General features: G+C 35.6%; 2 protein-coding genes and 1 long non-coding RNA gene across 3 annotated transcripts; 1 reads left to right on the top strand and 2 right to left on the bottom strand.

Annotated features, from left to right (window-relative positions):
* Positions 1 to 1,104: 1,104 nt before the first annotated feature.
* LOC112198318 (pathogenesis-related protein PR-1) lies at positions 1,105 to 2,086 on the bottom strand. The gene has a single exon (XM_024339421.2). The coding sequence runs from the start codon at positions 1,853 to 1,855 to the stop codon at positions 1,292 to 1,294; it is 564 nt and encodes a 187-aa protein (XP_024195189.1). The 5' UTR covers positions 1,856 to 2,086; the 3' UTR covers positions 1,105 to 1,291.
* Positions 2,087 to 7,408: 5,322 nt separating this feature from the next.
* LOC112200005 lies at positions 7,409 to 14,640 on the bottom strand. Its single transcript, XR_005810174.1, has 3 exons — positions 14,605 to 14,640; positions 14,145 to 14,206; positions 7,409 to 7,517 (listed from the first exon to the last, which is right to left on the bottom strand). It is a non-coding gene; the product is annotated as an uncharacterized LOC112200005 (long non-coding RNA).
* Positions 9,717 to 10,268, top strand: LOC112200004 (methionine aminopeptidase 1A). The gene is made up of 2 exons (XM_024341000.2): positions 9,717 to 9,916; positions 10,109 to 10,268. Exons 1-2 carry the CDS (start codon positions 9,732 to 9,734, stop codon positions 10,209 to 10,211), a joined length of 288 nt encoding a protein of 95 aa, XP_024196768.2. The 5' UTR covers positions 9,717 to 9,731; the 3' UTR covers positions 10,212 to 10,268.
* Positions 14,641 to 16,175: the final 1,535 nt, after the last annotated feature.

Raw genomic sequence — 16,175 nt, forward strand, 5'->3', positions numbered from 1 at the left:
GCGTTGTGGACGAGGAGAGCACCAACCTCGTCACAGGGTTCTTCTCTTGCCTTTCGGGAAAGGACTTTTGCCTTACGGATAAGGACTTTGGTTGTGATCTCTTTGCGTTCACCGTATCGATACTCAACGTTGTAGGTTGAGCAGAGCAATCACTGGGAAGTTGTGAGAAAGCACGGGTTTTGCTAAAGCGTGACTTTAGCTTCGCTGGATTGCGAGGGCGTTACCCTTGCTTCGCTGGGTTGTATCGGTGGCAGTAGTACTGGCAGTTGGCTCGCGAGGAGACTAGGACTGGAAGCACGATCGCCGGGTTTCAACGAGGTTGAAGGTTTGCTCCAAGGAGGCTTTGTAATCGCTGGGATTGGTTGATTTGAGAGAGGTCTTTTCTGTGTCCTTGAACCCTAGTATTTATACCTAGGTCTTCGACTGTTCCTTGCTACCGAAGGATTATTGATTGAAGCTTCCTATTCAATCTCTGCTACTCGACTCCAATAAGGTTTCGTTTTCCTTATGGATTACGGAATGGGCGAAGCTGTAACCCAAACCCAAGTAGGCTTATTTTTGGGCCGCAGGTATCGGCCCGTTACGCTAAATCCACTAAAGGATCTTGCCAAAATTACTTTTGGGCTCAAACATGATTTTCAGAGACAGAGAGAGAGAGATGATCGGAGAGAGTGGGATAGATGTAATTTATTAATTAGGTCGAGGATAAAGTTGTTATTTTACTTTAAATCGAGTAAATGGAAATAAAAATTTGTTGCTGGAGTAAGTGAGATAATTTTAGTTCATTTTGGTGATTTTAGTTAAAGACCCAAAATAAAAACCCGGAAACAAATCTTGTGCAGCCAACCCGCGGAAAGTAGCCTGGTTAGCCCTTTTTTAATTACCTCTGTTTTTGTCACCTATACTTGCACCCAATTATATTCGAGTACTTGTGGGTGTTTGGTCGTCCCCAAAGGGTTTGGCCTAAAAAATAATAATAATAATAAATAAAATAAAATCTATAATTGTACAAGTTGTTGAATTGTACATGTTGTTTATGATTCTTTCTGAAAAGTTTCAGTGCAAGACAAAGGACATGGGAAGATGACACTAAAACCAACATACGATATTTGGTAGCAGTAGCATTACGGATCATACATTCTTGCAATGGAATTTCCTATTTTTGATTCTTCATCATGAGCAGTTGACCATACACATATTGACAGACAGATGCACACAGAAGGACTATATATTATGTGATTTATGTCCAAACCCCCATATAACTACGATGAAAACCACCTGCATATTTAACTTAATAGGGCTTCTCACCAATATAATTACCAGGCGGATCATAATTACAAGTCATAAACACATCTCCATCATCACACACCACCCTAGCACACCCGACTCTCCTCGTACTTTTCCACACAATCTGAGTATAGTGCCCGCACATTTGACCCGCCTCACAGGTGTTCGTTGCGTAAGTGTAGTACTTCTCCTCAGCGGCCCAGGTATTCACTGCGTCGATCGGAGTCCACGTCGAGCCGCTGCCCCAGTATATGTTCTCTCCCAGCTTGAACCCGTCTTCCGGGAATGAATGCTGCAGCTTGCAGTCGGCTTTTCGGATGCCGGCCCACCACCGTGCGTACCTCTCGAGCTGGAAGTCCCACATGAGTGGCATCTCCCACTTTGCTGCCCTAACCATGTTGTGTTGGAACAAGAACTGGAGTGACTCTCCAATGCAGCCCCAGCATAGTTGCTTGGAGATCCTCAGAATGGTCTCGTTGTTGGGCTTTTGCGGATGTGCTTCAGGTGTTAGAGAATATGCCTGAGAAGTGCAGAGAGCAAAGAGAATTAAGGGCAAAAGTGATTTCATTTTCTGTGCTAGTTACTAGCTAGCTAGGTCGTTTAATCTGTGACAGTGCTTATAACGAGGACTGTTGTTCAGATATATGGATGGACGAGACGATATGAGGGTCACGAAGAGCCACAAGCTACAACGAGTGTGGAACACCACAGAGCCTATATATTTGGTAGTTGGTGGAGGAGTTTGGGTAGAGATGATTGGAATCTTTTGAAGAAGCTAGTACATTGTTGGCTTGGTAGTTATTATATTCTGGTTTTCTTTGCAAGCGCAGTTGGCATTTATATAATGTGTGTGTATGATTAAAGAAGGCAGTCTCGTGAATATGGGTATGTTGCACCCGTGAACGTTGTGTTGTTTTATTAGGAAGATTGTGGCCACCATGGGGGACTCTAGAACATGATATGTGTCATCTGGAAGAAGCTCAAGGCATTGTCAAGGTACTGTGCGATTGGTACGAGTAGTAACTGGTTCTGCCAAAGAAAACAATCACAGTGCTTGATTTTCATTTTTAGTGTTTTGTATTTACTGAATATTCAAAGTTAAAACAGGTTACGAAACTTCTCAATTTAACTCATTCCAAATTAACTCTCAGAGTCGGTGTTTTTGGAGCAATATGACACATATACCATGCTAGTTAAGGAGTTGCATGTGCTTCCTATTTACAAATTTCTAGCTCAGTTGCCGCGGATGTGATATTAGTCATCAAAGTAATTGTGTTAGCTTGGGTAGAATTTAAAACATATTCAGTTATTCTTTGATTTCTTTGTTCTTGACTTTGTATAGTCTTTTTCACTTTGACCATTTCTAAATCAATTTAGAAAATTTTGTATTGCATTTCTTAAATGCACGTTCCTCCCTTATATATATTTTGTGAACACAATCGTGTCGCGGGTTCGTTGGCCATCTTCATTGGTTTTGTATATATGGTGGATTTAGCTCCTATTTGGCTTGTATATCTGTAATGACTCATTAATTTGCGTTAACGGGTTTACGGGTTCCAACGGGTTTAACCCGCAAAACCCGTTAATTTACGGGTTTTTTGCGTGCGGGCTTTTTTTAGCCCGGATTAATAAACGGGCGGGTTTGTACGGGTTTTTAGCGTGCGGGTTTGCGGGTTACGGGTTTAAATGCCAGGCCTACTAATGAGGAATATTTGAGTCTTGCTGAGTTTCGATTTTGCTAGATTTCTTTATTGAATGAAATTTCATTATTAGTAGTCATGATTACACACCAGTCCAAACTCAACTCTGAAGTTGAGCTTTCCACTACAATCACTCAAATCTTATTGTCTAGTAGTTCAAGTAAGTCTCATAATGATGGAGGACCAATCCCATTATTAGGGATGGGCGTTTGTGTAACATTAATGCAAACAGACAAGTATCACAATCACAAAGTTTATAGCTACAAAACATGCTTATGTGAACTGAATATATAGTACTAACCTTGAGTATTCTTGTTGATCAAGTCGTTGATGGCTAAGGTCTTATGCCTTTCACCAAGAGCAAGTTCCTCTCTATGGGTCAAAGTTCTGTATACTCAGTGATGGTGGAAGCAGGGACCGAGGCATTTTTTAAGGTTATTATCACAAATGGTACCTGAACTTATCCTCTATTTTATCGATGGTACTTGAACTTCAATTTTGATCACAACCAGTACCTGAACTTTTCGATTTCATTTTGAATGGTACCTAAGGCCACCTTTGGTCACTATTCAGGCCAAAAAAGCCAAATCTAAGAAAACAAAAAATAAAAAAACAAGTTCAAGGCAAGTCTATTACCAAAAAATCATCACTATATATGATTGCAACCCTCGAAATCATTAAAAATCATCACTATGATGGCCTCCCATGCCGTTTTTAGTCGGAATAGTGACCGGAGGTGGCTCTAGGTACCATTTAAATTGAAATCGAAAAGTTCGGGTACTGGTTGTGATCAAAATTAAAGTTCAGGTACCATCGATAAGATTGATGTATAGTTCAGGTACCATTTGTGATAATAACCCCATTTTTTATATAGGAGTTGTATGTAGACCCCTCCCATAAAGAGAATCTATTAAACATAACCTACATAGATATTCTGCCTTTAATTCCTTAAACATATCTGATGCTACTTACCTAAAACAAGTAGCTTACCTAAAACAAGTAGCAATAGGATTCTCAAATATCTATTGCTCCAGATTACACAATAGATTATAAGATTCGACTCATATCACAATCCCATTACTTAACCTTCAAGTAAAGCAAACAATCAATGCAGATTTCCTTCATGATAGTGATGAGTACATAATTATTTCTTACATTCTCCCATTTGAACCATCACTGTCATCTACATAAATTCTAAGCATTACAAGTAGGAAAAATAATAACCTAATGACGAAGTGGTGTTAGCTCAGTGGTTAGAGCACCCACTATCTAATGACGAAGTCATGGGTTCGAGTCACCATGGGGGTAGGAATGAAATCATTTGATCCTCTTTAAAAAAAAAACAAAAACAAAAACAAAAAGTAGGAAAAATAATAACTTTAGTGTGCACAAATGGATTGTAATATTTGTCTGATCCTATTTCAAAGCATGGTCAAAAAACAATATACTACATTGAGTTAAGGAAAGAATGCATTATAAATAGAATACACCACTTCAGAACTACAAAATAACAACTGCTCTCCATATATGCTACCAACAAGATATGTAATTATCAGTAAGCATATGCAGTCATGAAATCTAAAAACTGTAGGCATTTACAAATTGGTCCAAACTGTATAGTTTTGAATTTCAAAACTTAGAAAACAACACAATTCCTCAAGTGGATTCCATAACCTGTAGGTGTTGATTTCTGAAATTTGATATCATGAATATGGGGAAGTCTAAGGTGTGTTGATGTTTGTCATACATCAACTTTTTAATAAATATATATTAAATTAAATTAGTTGGTGAAACATGCTGTATAGGTCAACAGGTTATCCACTTATAATTTGACATGTGTACTTTAAAAAAAAAAAATTACCATACTAAGTATACTCATTTATTGTTTTATATGTAAATCGTTCAAAAACTTGTAATGAAGATCGTAAATGTAGTAATTACTTTGATTACAACTATAATTATCACTAAATACGTCCAATGTGGTTGTTTGTTGTAAAATGTCTCATTGATGATATAATTTACAAAAGAAAGGACTCTAGTTATAAAAAGAACAACTGGATTACAAGAATAAGGACTTGAAAAGTTTTAGGTCTAATATGATTATTTACCACATAAACAAAACATTTGTTGTAGTAATGGTAAACTGATCCTTTTTTTTTGTAAATAGAATTACATTTCAAGTAATTATCATAAAAACAACCATAATTACAACGTTATACCTCAATTGTTGTAATTTATAGTAAAATGCATTGTCAAACGAGTAATTATCTCATGGATGATGAGATTTACACAAGAAAAATATTAAATTACAAAATATAGAACTTTAATACACAAGTAAAGACTCGCATCTCATTTACAACGTATACATAAAATTTTATCACTTTAACAGCAATTCGTTGTCACATTAGTAAAATGGATCTCAGACTTGTAATATAAAAAATTACCACAAATAAGAGCTTGATTACTAGTTCTACAACAATTCGTTGTCTCATCGGTCAAATGGTTCTCAAACTTGTAATATTAAAGAATTACCATAAATACAACCTTAGTTACTACTTTGAACCTCAATTATCGTAAAATCAGGAAAAAAACATCGTCAAATAAGTAAATAACTCATAAAGAACAATAGTTACAAGATAAACAATCTTATTACACCATAAAGGACTCACTGCAAATTTACTTAAATATATGAAGTTTTACTATTGTAGCAACACATTCGTTGTTTTATTAGTAAAGTGGTTCTGAAAACTTGTAATAATGAAGTATTAACACTTATTATAACTAAATTACCACTTTGTACCACAATTCGTTGTTTTATTGGTAAAACGGTTCTCAAACTTGTTATACTGAAATATTAACACTAATTACAACTTGACTACCACTTTTTACAATAATTCGTCTATCGTCAATTTTAATTATGACACAGGGTTGGAATATCGAAGCATTATCAAAATTACAACTTTAATTACTACTATTGACCTCTATTATCGTAAAATCAAAAGAGAACATGGTTAATCAAGTTGTTTTTTTTTTTTTTTTTTTTTTTTTTCGAATTGAGGATTGGGGTTCTCTATTTACCTTTCTCTTCCAGTGTCCTTCTTCCTTCTTTCTTCTTGGTCCATAGTTGAAATTCTACTGTGTCAGATCCATGGCTGCCTGAACATCGCTCCGCTATCACTTCTCCGTTGCAATTCTCTCCATCCTTAGTTTCTCTTGTCTTTGAATTTACAAAAATCTAATCGAAGAAGCCCCAAAACCCCCAAATCAGAATTCCCAAACCCTAAAATTTTCAATCTCTCTTAGTCATCCTCGGAGCCAGAAGCCGACTAATTCGAACTTCAATTCCAGTAATGTCCAATCCGTTGGGGTTTTGTTCCCTCCCTGACTCATTACTTCACCAATATTCCCTTCTGGTTTTTCTCTTCACCATCACATTCTCCTCATCATAAGGATTGGTTTTGTCTCAAGGTTACTTCACTACTAGTTTTTCTTCTTTATCTTCCAGAGGCGCGACTCGTGGCAGCGATGTGGATATGTCAAGTCTGGAGGAGGAGGAGGGTCTTCTTTCGGGTTTGGCAACACAACTACCGGCTCGGATGTGAAATCTTGAGGTTGGATTTGCACCAGGTAGTTATGCTAGCTACAAGAACTGGATTTGCACATCTTTACTCTTTTTGGTTTGGCTAGCTAGCTGTTCTGTGCAACGATATAATTTTCAGCTACTTTTAGTTTATTAGTTTCTCATTACTTGCGTATTGAATTCCTCCACTACAAGAAAAGCCCTTTTAGAGACAGAACTGTTTTGTCGCCAATTAGTACAATTTTGTCACTAACTGGTATGGGTGATGAAATGATTTTGTCACTAATTTTGTCTCTAAAACAGCGTGACAGATTCTCATTAGTGACAAACGGTAAAGTTTGTCACCCATTCATAATGGTGACAAAATTCATTTAGTCCCCTATACACCTGCATTTTGTCTCCTAAAATCTTTCACGATTGCCCGAGAAACTCTAAATCGGGGTAACTTGATTAAGGGTGATAAACAGATTTTGTCGCCCATTTTCTTACCATACAAAAAGAAACTGATTACATTATTATTTTTTAATTAATAGATAATATTACTGATTATTTATATCAGTTTACTTGATATAATAAACAAGATTGAAATAAGCAGTAGCCAAATTGAAACATTCACTACTCCAATAAAAGATAACAAATTTGCCTCCAATCCAACTTCAATGTACTAAATCGACAACATAAACAAGTTCTCTAACTAAGGACTAAAATGATACTAGCATATGTGGCCTAGAAACAGTAGCTCCTAATACATATTATCTGCATTCTCATCTTCATGTTCTTCCTCATCCGTATCCCGGTGCATATCATCATCCCCCAAACAGTGAATGATTCTGCTCTTCGATCACAACCTCAACCTCATCCTTATCCCTGCGCCTATCACCATCGCCCAAATAATGAATGACTCTGCTCTTCATGACCTTGACCTCAACCTCATTTGCCAAGATATCTATCTGCACAGAGACAGGAACTTCTAGCTATCTCATCAAAATAAATATTTGGAATGCAAAAAATTAGAGGGCTTAAACATACGTACTAGCGGCATGGTAAGTTACAAGAATGTATCAAAAACCAAGTAATAAAACTATTCGACACAATTTTTTGCACATAAGCTTTCTATATGGTCTGAAAGGCACTAGCACTATTAATTACAGTTCATCTAGTTCTTCAATTAAGAGACTAGTAGTCTTCGGTTCTAATAGAAGCTTGAAAAGCATTATCAGAGATGAACGCAGGAGAGTTATCATTCACCTAAAAGATCACATGCTCAAATTAGTTCAGCAAACAATTTATTGAGATCAGTAGTTACAAAATAAGAATATTAAAATGATGTCCATAAAATATTTGAGCTACAAATGTCAAGTAATCTGAACATACAACTAGACCCAAAGAGAAGAGAAAGAAAAAGCAACATATCATACTAGGACTTGAAAATTGCAGTAACATAAATTGACAAGTAAGACTGAAAGTACCAACTCAAATGAAAAATAAGAACGACAAGGTTGCTTATCTTAAGTCACAAATACAGACAAGTGTATGTAGGAATATAGTCTCCACTTTAGTAATGCCGAAGCCTTGACAAGTCCAAGCTCCTCAAGAGTTTAAAGTCTGAATACATGTTAGCAAAATAATCATTATCCAACTAATAAATATGCAATTCAATAAGAAACACTTTACATTTCCAAATCATATAATCACTACTAGAAATCTGTTCATTTACATCGCATGTTTTAAATCGGTCATACTTGCCCACGATATAAAAAAGTAATCTAACATCGTTTTACGAAAATACCGATTTAAATGTATGTCATTAACATCAGTTCTTAAAATAACTGATGTTAAAAATTTAGTTTGAAAATTTGCGGGAACCTATGTTTGCAAAAAGCGCTAAGTATTTTAAGTAAAATGAAGAAGCGGGGACTAAAACTCAAAACTTTCACACTTAGAAAAAAAATTGCGCCCGACCCCAAAACTGAAAAACAAACCCTAAGCTCAGTGTCGACCTCCATTCTCAACCCAGACTCGAGCTCCTCTAAACTCGAGCTCCTCTTCCTCCTCCTCACCATCACAATCCTCCCTCCTCCATTCTCAGGATGAATCTGAAGCGCCGAGATCCCAATCTTGATCTAAAATTGAAGTAACAGCTCTGAATCCCGAGCCCGGCCTCGATCTGAGAATTGCAGAGTTGAAGAAATTAAAGAGGAATGGTTCTTTCCTCTCAAGCCCCACCGAATTCGGGGTTGGAGCCCTAAACCCGAACACAGCAACCCAGTTGCACTTAACTGCGCCGTTTCTGACTCTCTCAGTGACTCCGTGTCTCCGTCTCTGCCGTTTCTGACTCTCCGTCTCCGCCTCTCTGATGTCCCGTCTCCGAGTCTCCGTCTCCGAGCTCTAGGTATCTCTCTCTCCCAGTCTCCCTCTCCGTCTTCTTCTACTCCTCTTCCTCTTCTTCTTCTCTTCTTATCTTCTTCTTCTTAATCTGATTGAATCATGAATCACCCATTTGAAATTGAAATTGAATTCCTTAGAGTAATGAAATTGTATGTATGAATGTATCCTGATAATCTGAATATGTTGGTCTGGCCCAGATTGGAGCTACTTTCCCTCTCAACTGATTTCCCTCTCAACTCAAACCCTAGCCCCTCCTCCTCTTGTCTCACAGCTCGCCTGAGGCTACTGAATGCCATCATGGCCGACGTCGCCACCTTGTCGTGTGCTCATTGCAGCAAACCCGCCAATCTTCAGTATGTCAATTTCTCACTCTCAATTTTTATTTTTTTTCAATTTCGCTAATCTTTATGATTTTTTTATTAATAAAGCTATAATCTTGATGCTACTGAATCAGAAATACTTGATTCTGAGAATTCTTGAATGTTCATGGCTTGAAAGATTGGAACTTTTGTTGAATTAAGCTTTAATTTTCCATTTGCAGGTGTCCCAAGTGTGTGGAATTGAAGCTTCCTCGTGAAGATGCCCTTTCTGGTTTGTAATGATTTCCTTCTTTGAGTTTATAGTGGATTATTAGGGTGCCTTGTAGAAATTATAGTGAGTTGAGCTTTTTGGGTTTAGCTTGATCAGGATTTAGAACACATTAGCGGTTTTGATTTGACTAGAATCCATACCGTATGTTGATAGAAGTTTGAAAATGATTGTAAGTTTGACTGATTATGGAGATTTGGACTCTTATCAGCACCCAAGATTGTTTTAAGGCTTCGTGGAGCTTGCATAAATTGGTACATTTAAAGGCCAAGCAGTCCAATGGGGCGGGAAATCCAGAGAACGAAGGCTGGCAATATTGCATGAAGAAAGGACAGGGTCGAACTCCAAAACTTCCTTATTTTGATTGGACAGGGTATGTTTCTATGTTTTTGCCTGCCTTTTCATTAATGTTAATCATGCTGGACGGGTCTAACTCTTGGCATATATTCTTAGTCTTATGGTGTGAAAAGTTACGTATCATGGCTATGACATCATATAAATTGTTATAAATCACAAGAATTGCTCAGCTTATGGAGTTTCTGAAACTGTTATCTATCTTGTGCAGGACATTGAGACCATATCCTATATCTAGTAAGCGTGTGGTACCTTCTCATATTGATCTACCTGATTGGGCAGCTGATGTAAGTTTTGGAATCATTTCTATGTAATCCTCATGGTTTATTTGCATAGATGCACTGCATCTTTTGCTGTAAACAATTGGATGTAGATGTTGCATTGTGTTGGTACTTCTAGATGCAAATATGTCGTCATGGTTTTGACCTTTAAAAAATTGCAAGGAACCCCAAAAGAGGAACCCAGTAGTGACCTGCAGCGTGTTGTTGAGGTAAGGATGTACTTGATAACATCATAAAATTCACAGTTTGGTATAGGTTGATGTTCTATGACTGCAATCAAGTTAGACTTTTATGCTCTCTAGGTGTTCTTTTTTCTTATTTTGGAAAATCGTTAATGATATATTCATTTTGAAGATCAAAACTCCGGATCAAATTGAAAGGATGCGAGAAACTTGTCGAGTAAGTTCCAACTGCTTATTCTGAATTTGTTTCGTTATATTTAGTTCTGATGAACTAGTGTTATCTTGTTACTTATTTTCTTTTTAACTTGCTGCCAGTGCTTTTTCACTTTATCCTGTGGACCTTAAACAAATGCAAATTTTGATGATGATTTGACTCTTTCATTTAAGGATTTTCTCTCTTCAAAGTTTTAGTTATTCTTTCTATTACATCAGACTTCATGTCTTAACTATTTTTTTTACTGATACTGCTTTGGAGGAAGAGTTTCCGTTAATAAAGTCAAAGGGATTTATCCTGAAAAAGAAATGTGAAACTTTAAAAAGAGATGGAACAATTACATTAAGATGACTAAACAAAGGAGACAAGACTGAGAATATGGTTTATTTTTACAGTAGGATCATTTCATTGTCGAACATTTCTATGAGTCAAACAGAATAACAGGTTTAGGGAACATCTCTTATAGAGCTTGTATATTTTCATAGCAAATCAGATAGTTCAGTTTATTGGAGTCATATCCGTTATTTATTTTATTTATATAATTTTCTTTTCTTTTCTTGTGAGAGACAGTAGAGAAGAGAAGAGTTGTATGTATAGGATGATATTATTAAGTATCAAATGGGAACTCTTCGCTATATCATCTGATTAAGTTTTAATTATATTGTGGTGTTCTTTGTTGTCAGGCGGCCAGCAGAATCTAGATGACTAGATCGGGAAAATCGATCCCATTGATCTGCTATGATGCTTCATTGCTTCAGTCAATCTCGACCGGACAATCACCTCAGTGAAAATTGAAATCTTAAGTTATTTCTTTTTCCAGAATTCTAGTTGTTGAATGTTGAATTGTTGATGTCTTGATGATATATATATATATATATATATATATATATTGTGCTATTGCCGATTTACCGATTATGTTTACAATGAGATTGGCTGTTAATCTGAAAGTTGAAAGCTTGAGAGTTGAATGCTTTCCTGGGTAAGTTAATCTGCCTTAATTTGCAGCTGGCTTGGTGATTGTATTCAGATACATTTGATTGTGATCATTATGTTGAACCAGGATGACTTCTTACCACGGAAGGCCACACCCTTGGAAGACATTTTCAAGTCATTTTTCTGGTATGATTATGTCTTATCCTCTGTCTTCAACTGTTTCTTTGAGCTGATGGATAGTAAAGATAATACAAGAGTGCAGAACAAGATAGAAATTAAAATGCCCTTTACAATATCATTTTGTGTTGCTAATATATATCACTAGTCACTGCACCATCAAACTGTTCAATCTGAGAAAGGGGTTAATGGAGACTTTACTTTTAGGAGTGGGCAGACTAGTATAACAAGACTTAATTAAGTGATAACATCATTTTTCTGCCATTACGTATCTAGATTTTCACTGTATTATGAAAGTTGGATTTATTTTACAGTTTGCCGTGTCTACTATGCTTAAGATGTATGCGGGACACATGTATACCTGATAAGAAGATGCTTAATCCAAGGAGGCTGTATGCACCTGGCCGTCTCTATCATATTGTTGAGATAAAGCCTTGCAGGTGTTGTTCATTTGAAATAAATGTTGGCAAATATCTGCTTGACTAAATCCAGAAACTTATATTTCAGTTCCTCTCTTTAATGCCACTTCAGATCATGCCATCATTTGGATAGAGAGAGAAGCTCAAAGGGCTCTAGATGTAAGTACGTTTCATTACAGATTTAAAGTATATGATAATACTATTTTATTTATTATATTAATTTTCACTCTGCTTTGAATTGATTTGCCCTCTATGTTTATTCTTCATGTTAACATACTACTTGTGTGCATTATATAGGACAATGAGTTGGTCCGGTTGAAGCATGAAGCAAGGCTGAAAGGAGGATTCTATGTCAAGCCAGAGTCTAAGCTTTCGTTTATCATTCGTATCCATAGGTAGGTCATGATCCTTAATTTGTTTATATATTGAGATCTTTATAGTTGTGGTTCTTTTCCTTATACTTTTAATTATTATATTTTCAGTATCAATGCCATTGATCCAAAGACAAAGAAGATCTTGCAACTTTTGTGATTGAGACAGGTACTATATACTCGTTACCTTTGGAAATATTGATGGTTATCTGCATCTAAGAGTATGAAAATAAGAATTTGTAGGTGATGTTCATGCATTTTGGATTGAATATATAGCTGGTAATGCTTTGTAGAGTTAGGAAATTATATAGATTGCTGAGAATTTGATTATTAATGTTAGTGAGCCTTTGAATCATTTGGAATCTGCTTGTGGCTGAGAAGTTGAAACTTTGAACTGGGGGTATATTTGCTAATTAGCTATATTGTCATGCTGATTAGCTTTCCTTTGATAGTTTAGTGGCATATGCATTATTGTAACTTATATATTCTTTAATACATTTCTAGTGGGCGATAAAGACGCGCAAATCATATAGCCAAGCTCAAATTGACGAGGTGCGCATTGAAGTAGCTGATTATATACAGAGTTGGGTGTAGCTGTGGCTACGAAGAAATTTTTGAGTAAGGCTAGCTAGTTTTTGCTTTGAAGGAAAGTTTGGTGTATATATGTAGAACTGATATAGTTTGTTGCTATTATGTTTATGGGCTAGCCTTTGTAGGTTTTAGGGTTTTATTTTGTGAATTATGTAGAATCATGAATGAAGATGAGAAAATTAATGGAAAGCCCCAATTTTTGGATGATGAGAAATGTATTTCTAGATCTTTTCCAACCACCAGCAGGTAGATGATTATTTGCACATCATTCTTATATATATGAACTTATGTATATAAATGGGAAACAAAACACTAATGTCAAAGAAAACGATGTCAATTCAGAAATTACAAATCAGTACCTAAAAGTGGACTGATGTCTCATAATTATGAACATATCGAAATGTCACCCAAAAATGATGTCTACAAAACTACTAGACATCGTTTCAACTAACGAAAAGCGATGTTCCTAGTAACATAAAACATCATTCTTAATAGATTAACTGATGTTGTCTAAAGGTACATACATCGTTCTCAGGAGAATAAGGAGGCAAGATGCACGTAAAAATGGACACGAACAAACAAATTTTTTTGGAGACTGATGTCTACGAGTGTATTAGACATCATTTCTGAAATTGTAATCGATTTAAATGTTCACTTAGGTATTGTTTGAGATATACTTTATTAAGCATAAAATGTGAAAATATGAAGAATTAAATATAGTTAACATATAAGATTATGATGATTATAATGATTATACATCGATTTGTTTTTAAGAATCGATGTTGATTGTTGTCTGGGACATCGGTTTAAAACGCGCTTATACTGATGTCTATATTTTTTACATCACCCACAAAGAAATCGGTCAAAATTTAGTTTTACATCAGTTCTGGACTGATGTAAATGAACAGATTTCTAGTAGTGAATGTTTTTGCTTATTTTTCTTTTATATACATGTCCATTACCACTGTATTTTGACACTACTGGAGTACTGGTCTTAGATACTTAAACCATGCCAAAAAAAAAAGACAAAAAGAAAAATGAAAGATATAATATACTGTATGTGGAACTTTAGAGCATACCTGGACACTTTTTGTGTAATACTAATGCAAGTTCTAAGTTGAAGTCTGGAGATTAACAAAACCTGGAACAAATCAAGACAAAAGAAAAATAAAATGAAAATTAGAACTAGCTGAGAAAAGATAGAACAAGATAAAAGCGTAGCTGTAGTACAATAAAGAAAGAAATAACACAGAAACTTTAAAAAAAGTAACAACAAGCCTAAACAAGATAAGTCTTAATTTCCAGAGTCCCTCCTCCAAAACCAATAGATCTACCCTAAAAATGTACTCCATATCTTTGGGTCAAACACATCAATATGAGACTGAGAAAATTGCTATTTTGGATATGTACAACACAGAAACCTTAAGAAAGTAACAACAACAAACCAGACATAGTGTTGCAAGACCTCCTCCGTTGAATTCCTACAATTGTGAGAGGCAGATATAATATTCTATATGTACATGGAACTTTAGAGTATACCTGGATTCTTTTTCTATGATACTACAACAATTTCTGCAATTTCTTTTTCTATGATACTTGAAACAGCAGCTAGAGGTTTATACTCTTAGCACAAATTCTTGGACGATTATTCAAGTCATGTTACCTTGGCTCAATACTATGAAGTTTTCTACTCAATTTGAATTTTGGAATGGAAGGGAATATTGGCTTGCTACGAGAGATTTGGGATGCATATATCAAAGTCATGATTGGGATCTAATCTTGAACCAAATAGGTTTAAAACATTCGAATCAGGTCCGAACATTAAATTGAAGCAAACAAGGATTACTTAAGGTTGACAGGAAGCAAACAAGGTTAATTGAAAAAAAACTTACCGGCGTGCTGCGACATATCCTTCCTAGATCAAGCTCTTCCTCCTTCCTATCATCTTCTCCTCTTCAAATTAGGGTTTTCTCTTAGAACAAAATTAGACAAAAACTGAATGACTATTGGAAAAAATGGACGAGTAATTTGGACGGGACAATATTCTTCCTTTAATCTTCTTCTTCTCCTATTCAATTTAGGGTTTTCTAAATTTTTTTTTATTTTTTATATATGTAATTGGGAATCTTAAAAAAAAAGAAAGAAAAAAAGTAGATATAGGTTTACCTGGTAAGTAGATTACCACTATTGAAATATTCCAGACCGTCAAATATATTCAACTTTTAATTAAATCCAACGGTCTAAAATATTCAAAAAACTTGATGTATGGCATACGTCAACATATACTAGAATTTTCCCATGAATATAATCACAAACCAATCCACAATCAATCAAAATAGCTATTTCATACTGTAAATGCAGAAACAAAACAAAACAGTAAACTGCAAAATCAACTTGAACTGAATAATGCCATGGTCTTTTATCGAAATATGTCAAAGATTACAAAACAAAATCTCAGAAAACTGAAACTTTATTACAAGTGAAAACTGAAAATCAAACTTACAAAACTTCTTAAAATTCAATTTTGATCCCACTGATTCTATGCATCTAATGTAGGTAGAACTCCTTTATTAGCTGCATGCTTCTGGAAAACTGCTACTTGCAATGCCTTAGTAAAGGGATCAGCAAGTTGTGAATCAGTGCCAATTTTCACAATATTGATATCTCCATATTTCACGCATTCTCTAACACTATAATACTTCAAATCAATATGTTTTGAATTTGTCGACCTCTTGTTGTTCTTGGTGAAGAACACAGCAGCAGAATTATCACAAAATATCAAGGGTGTAGAGATAATGTTGTCAACAACTCTAGTCTGTGTGAGGAAGTTTTTTATCCACAGACCTTAACACACACCCTCATATATGGCTATGAATTCTGCCTGCATGGTGGAAGTGGCTGTGAGAGTTTGTTTCATGGTTTTTCAAGCTATAGCACCTTGTGCCATCATGAACACATAGCCTAAAGTAGACTTGGAAATTTCAGGATAATTTCCAGCAAAGTCTGAGTCTGTGTATCCTTGAATTTCAAGGTTCTTGCTTTGTCTGTATACTAGCAGATAGTATTTTGTCTTTTGTAAGTACCTTAGTACTTTCTTTCCAGCAATCTAG

This window comes from Rosa chinensis, chromosome 4 (genome assembly GCF_002994745.2).
Source record: "Rosa chinensis cultivar Old Blush chromosome 4, RchiOBHm-V2, whole genome shotgun sequence".
NCBI lineage: Eukaryota > Viridiplantae > Streptophyta > Magnoliopsida > Rosales > Rosaceae > Rosa > Rosa chinensis.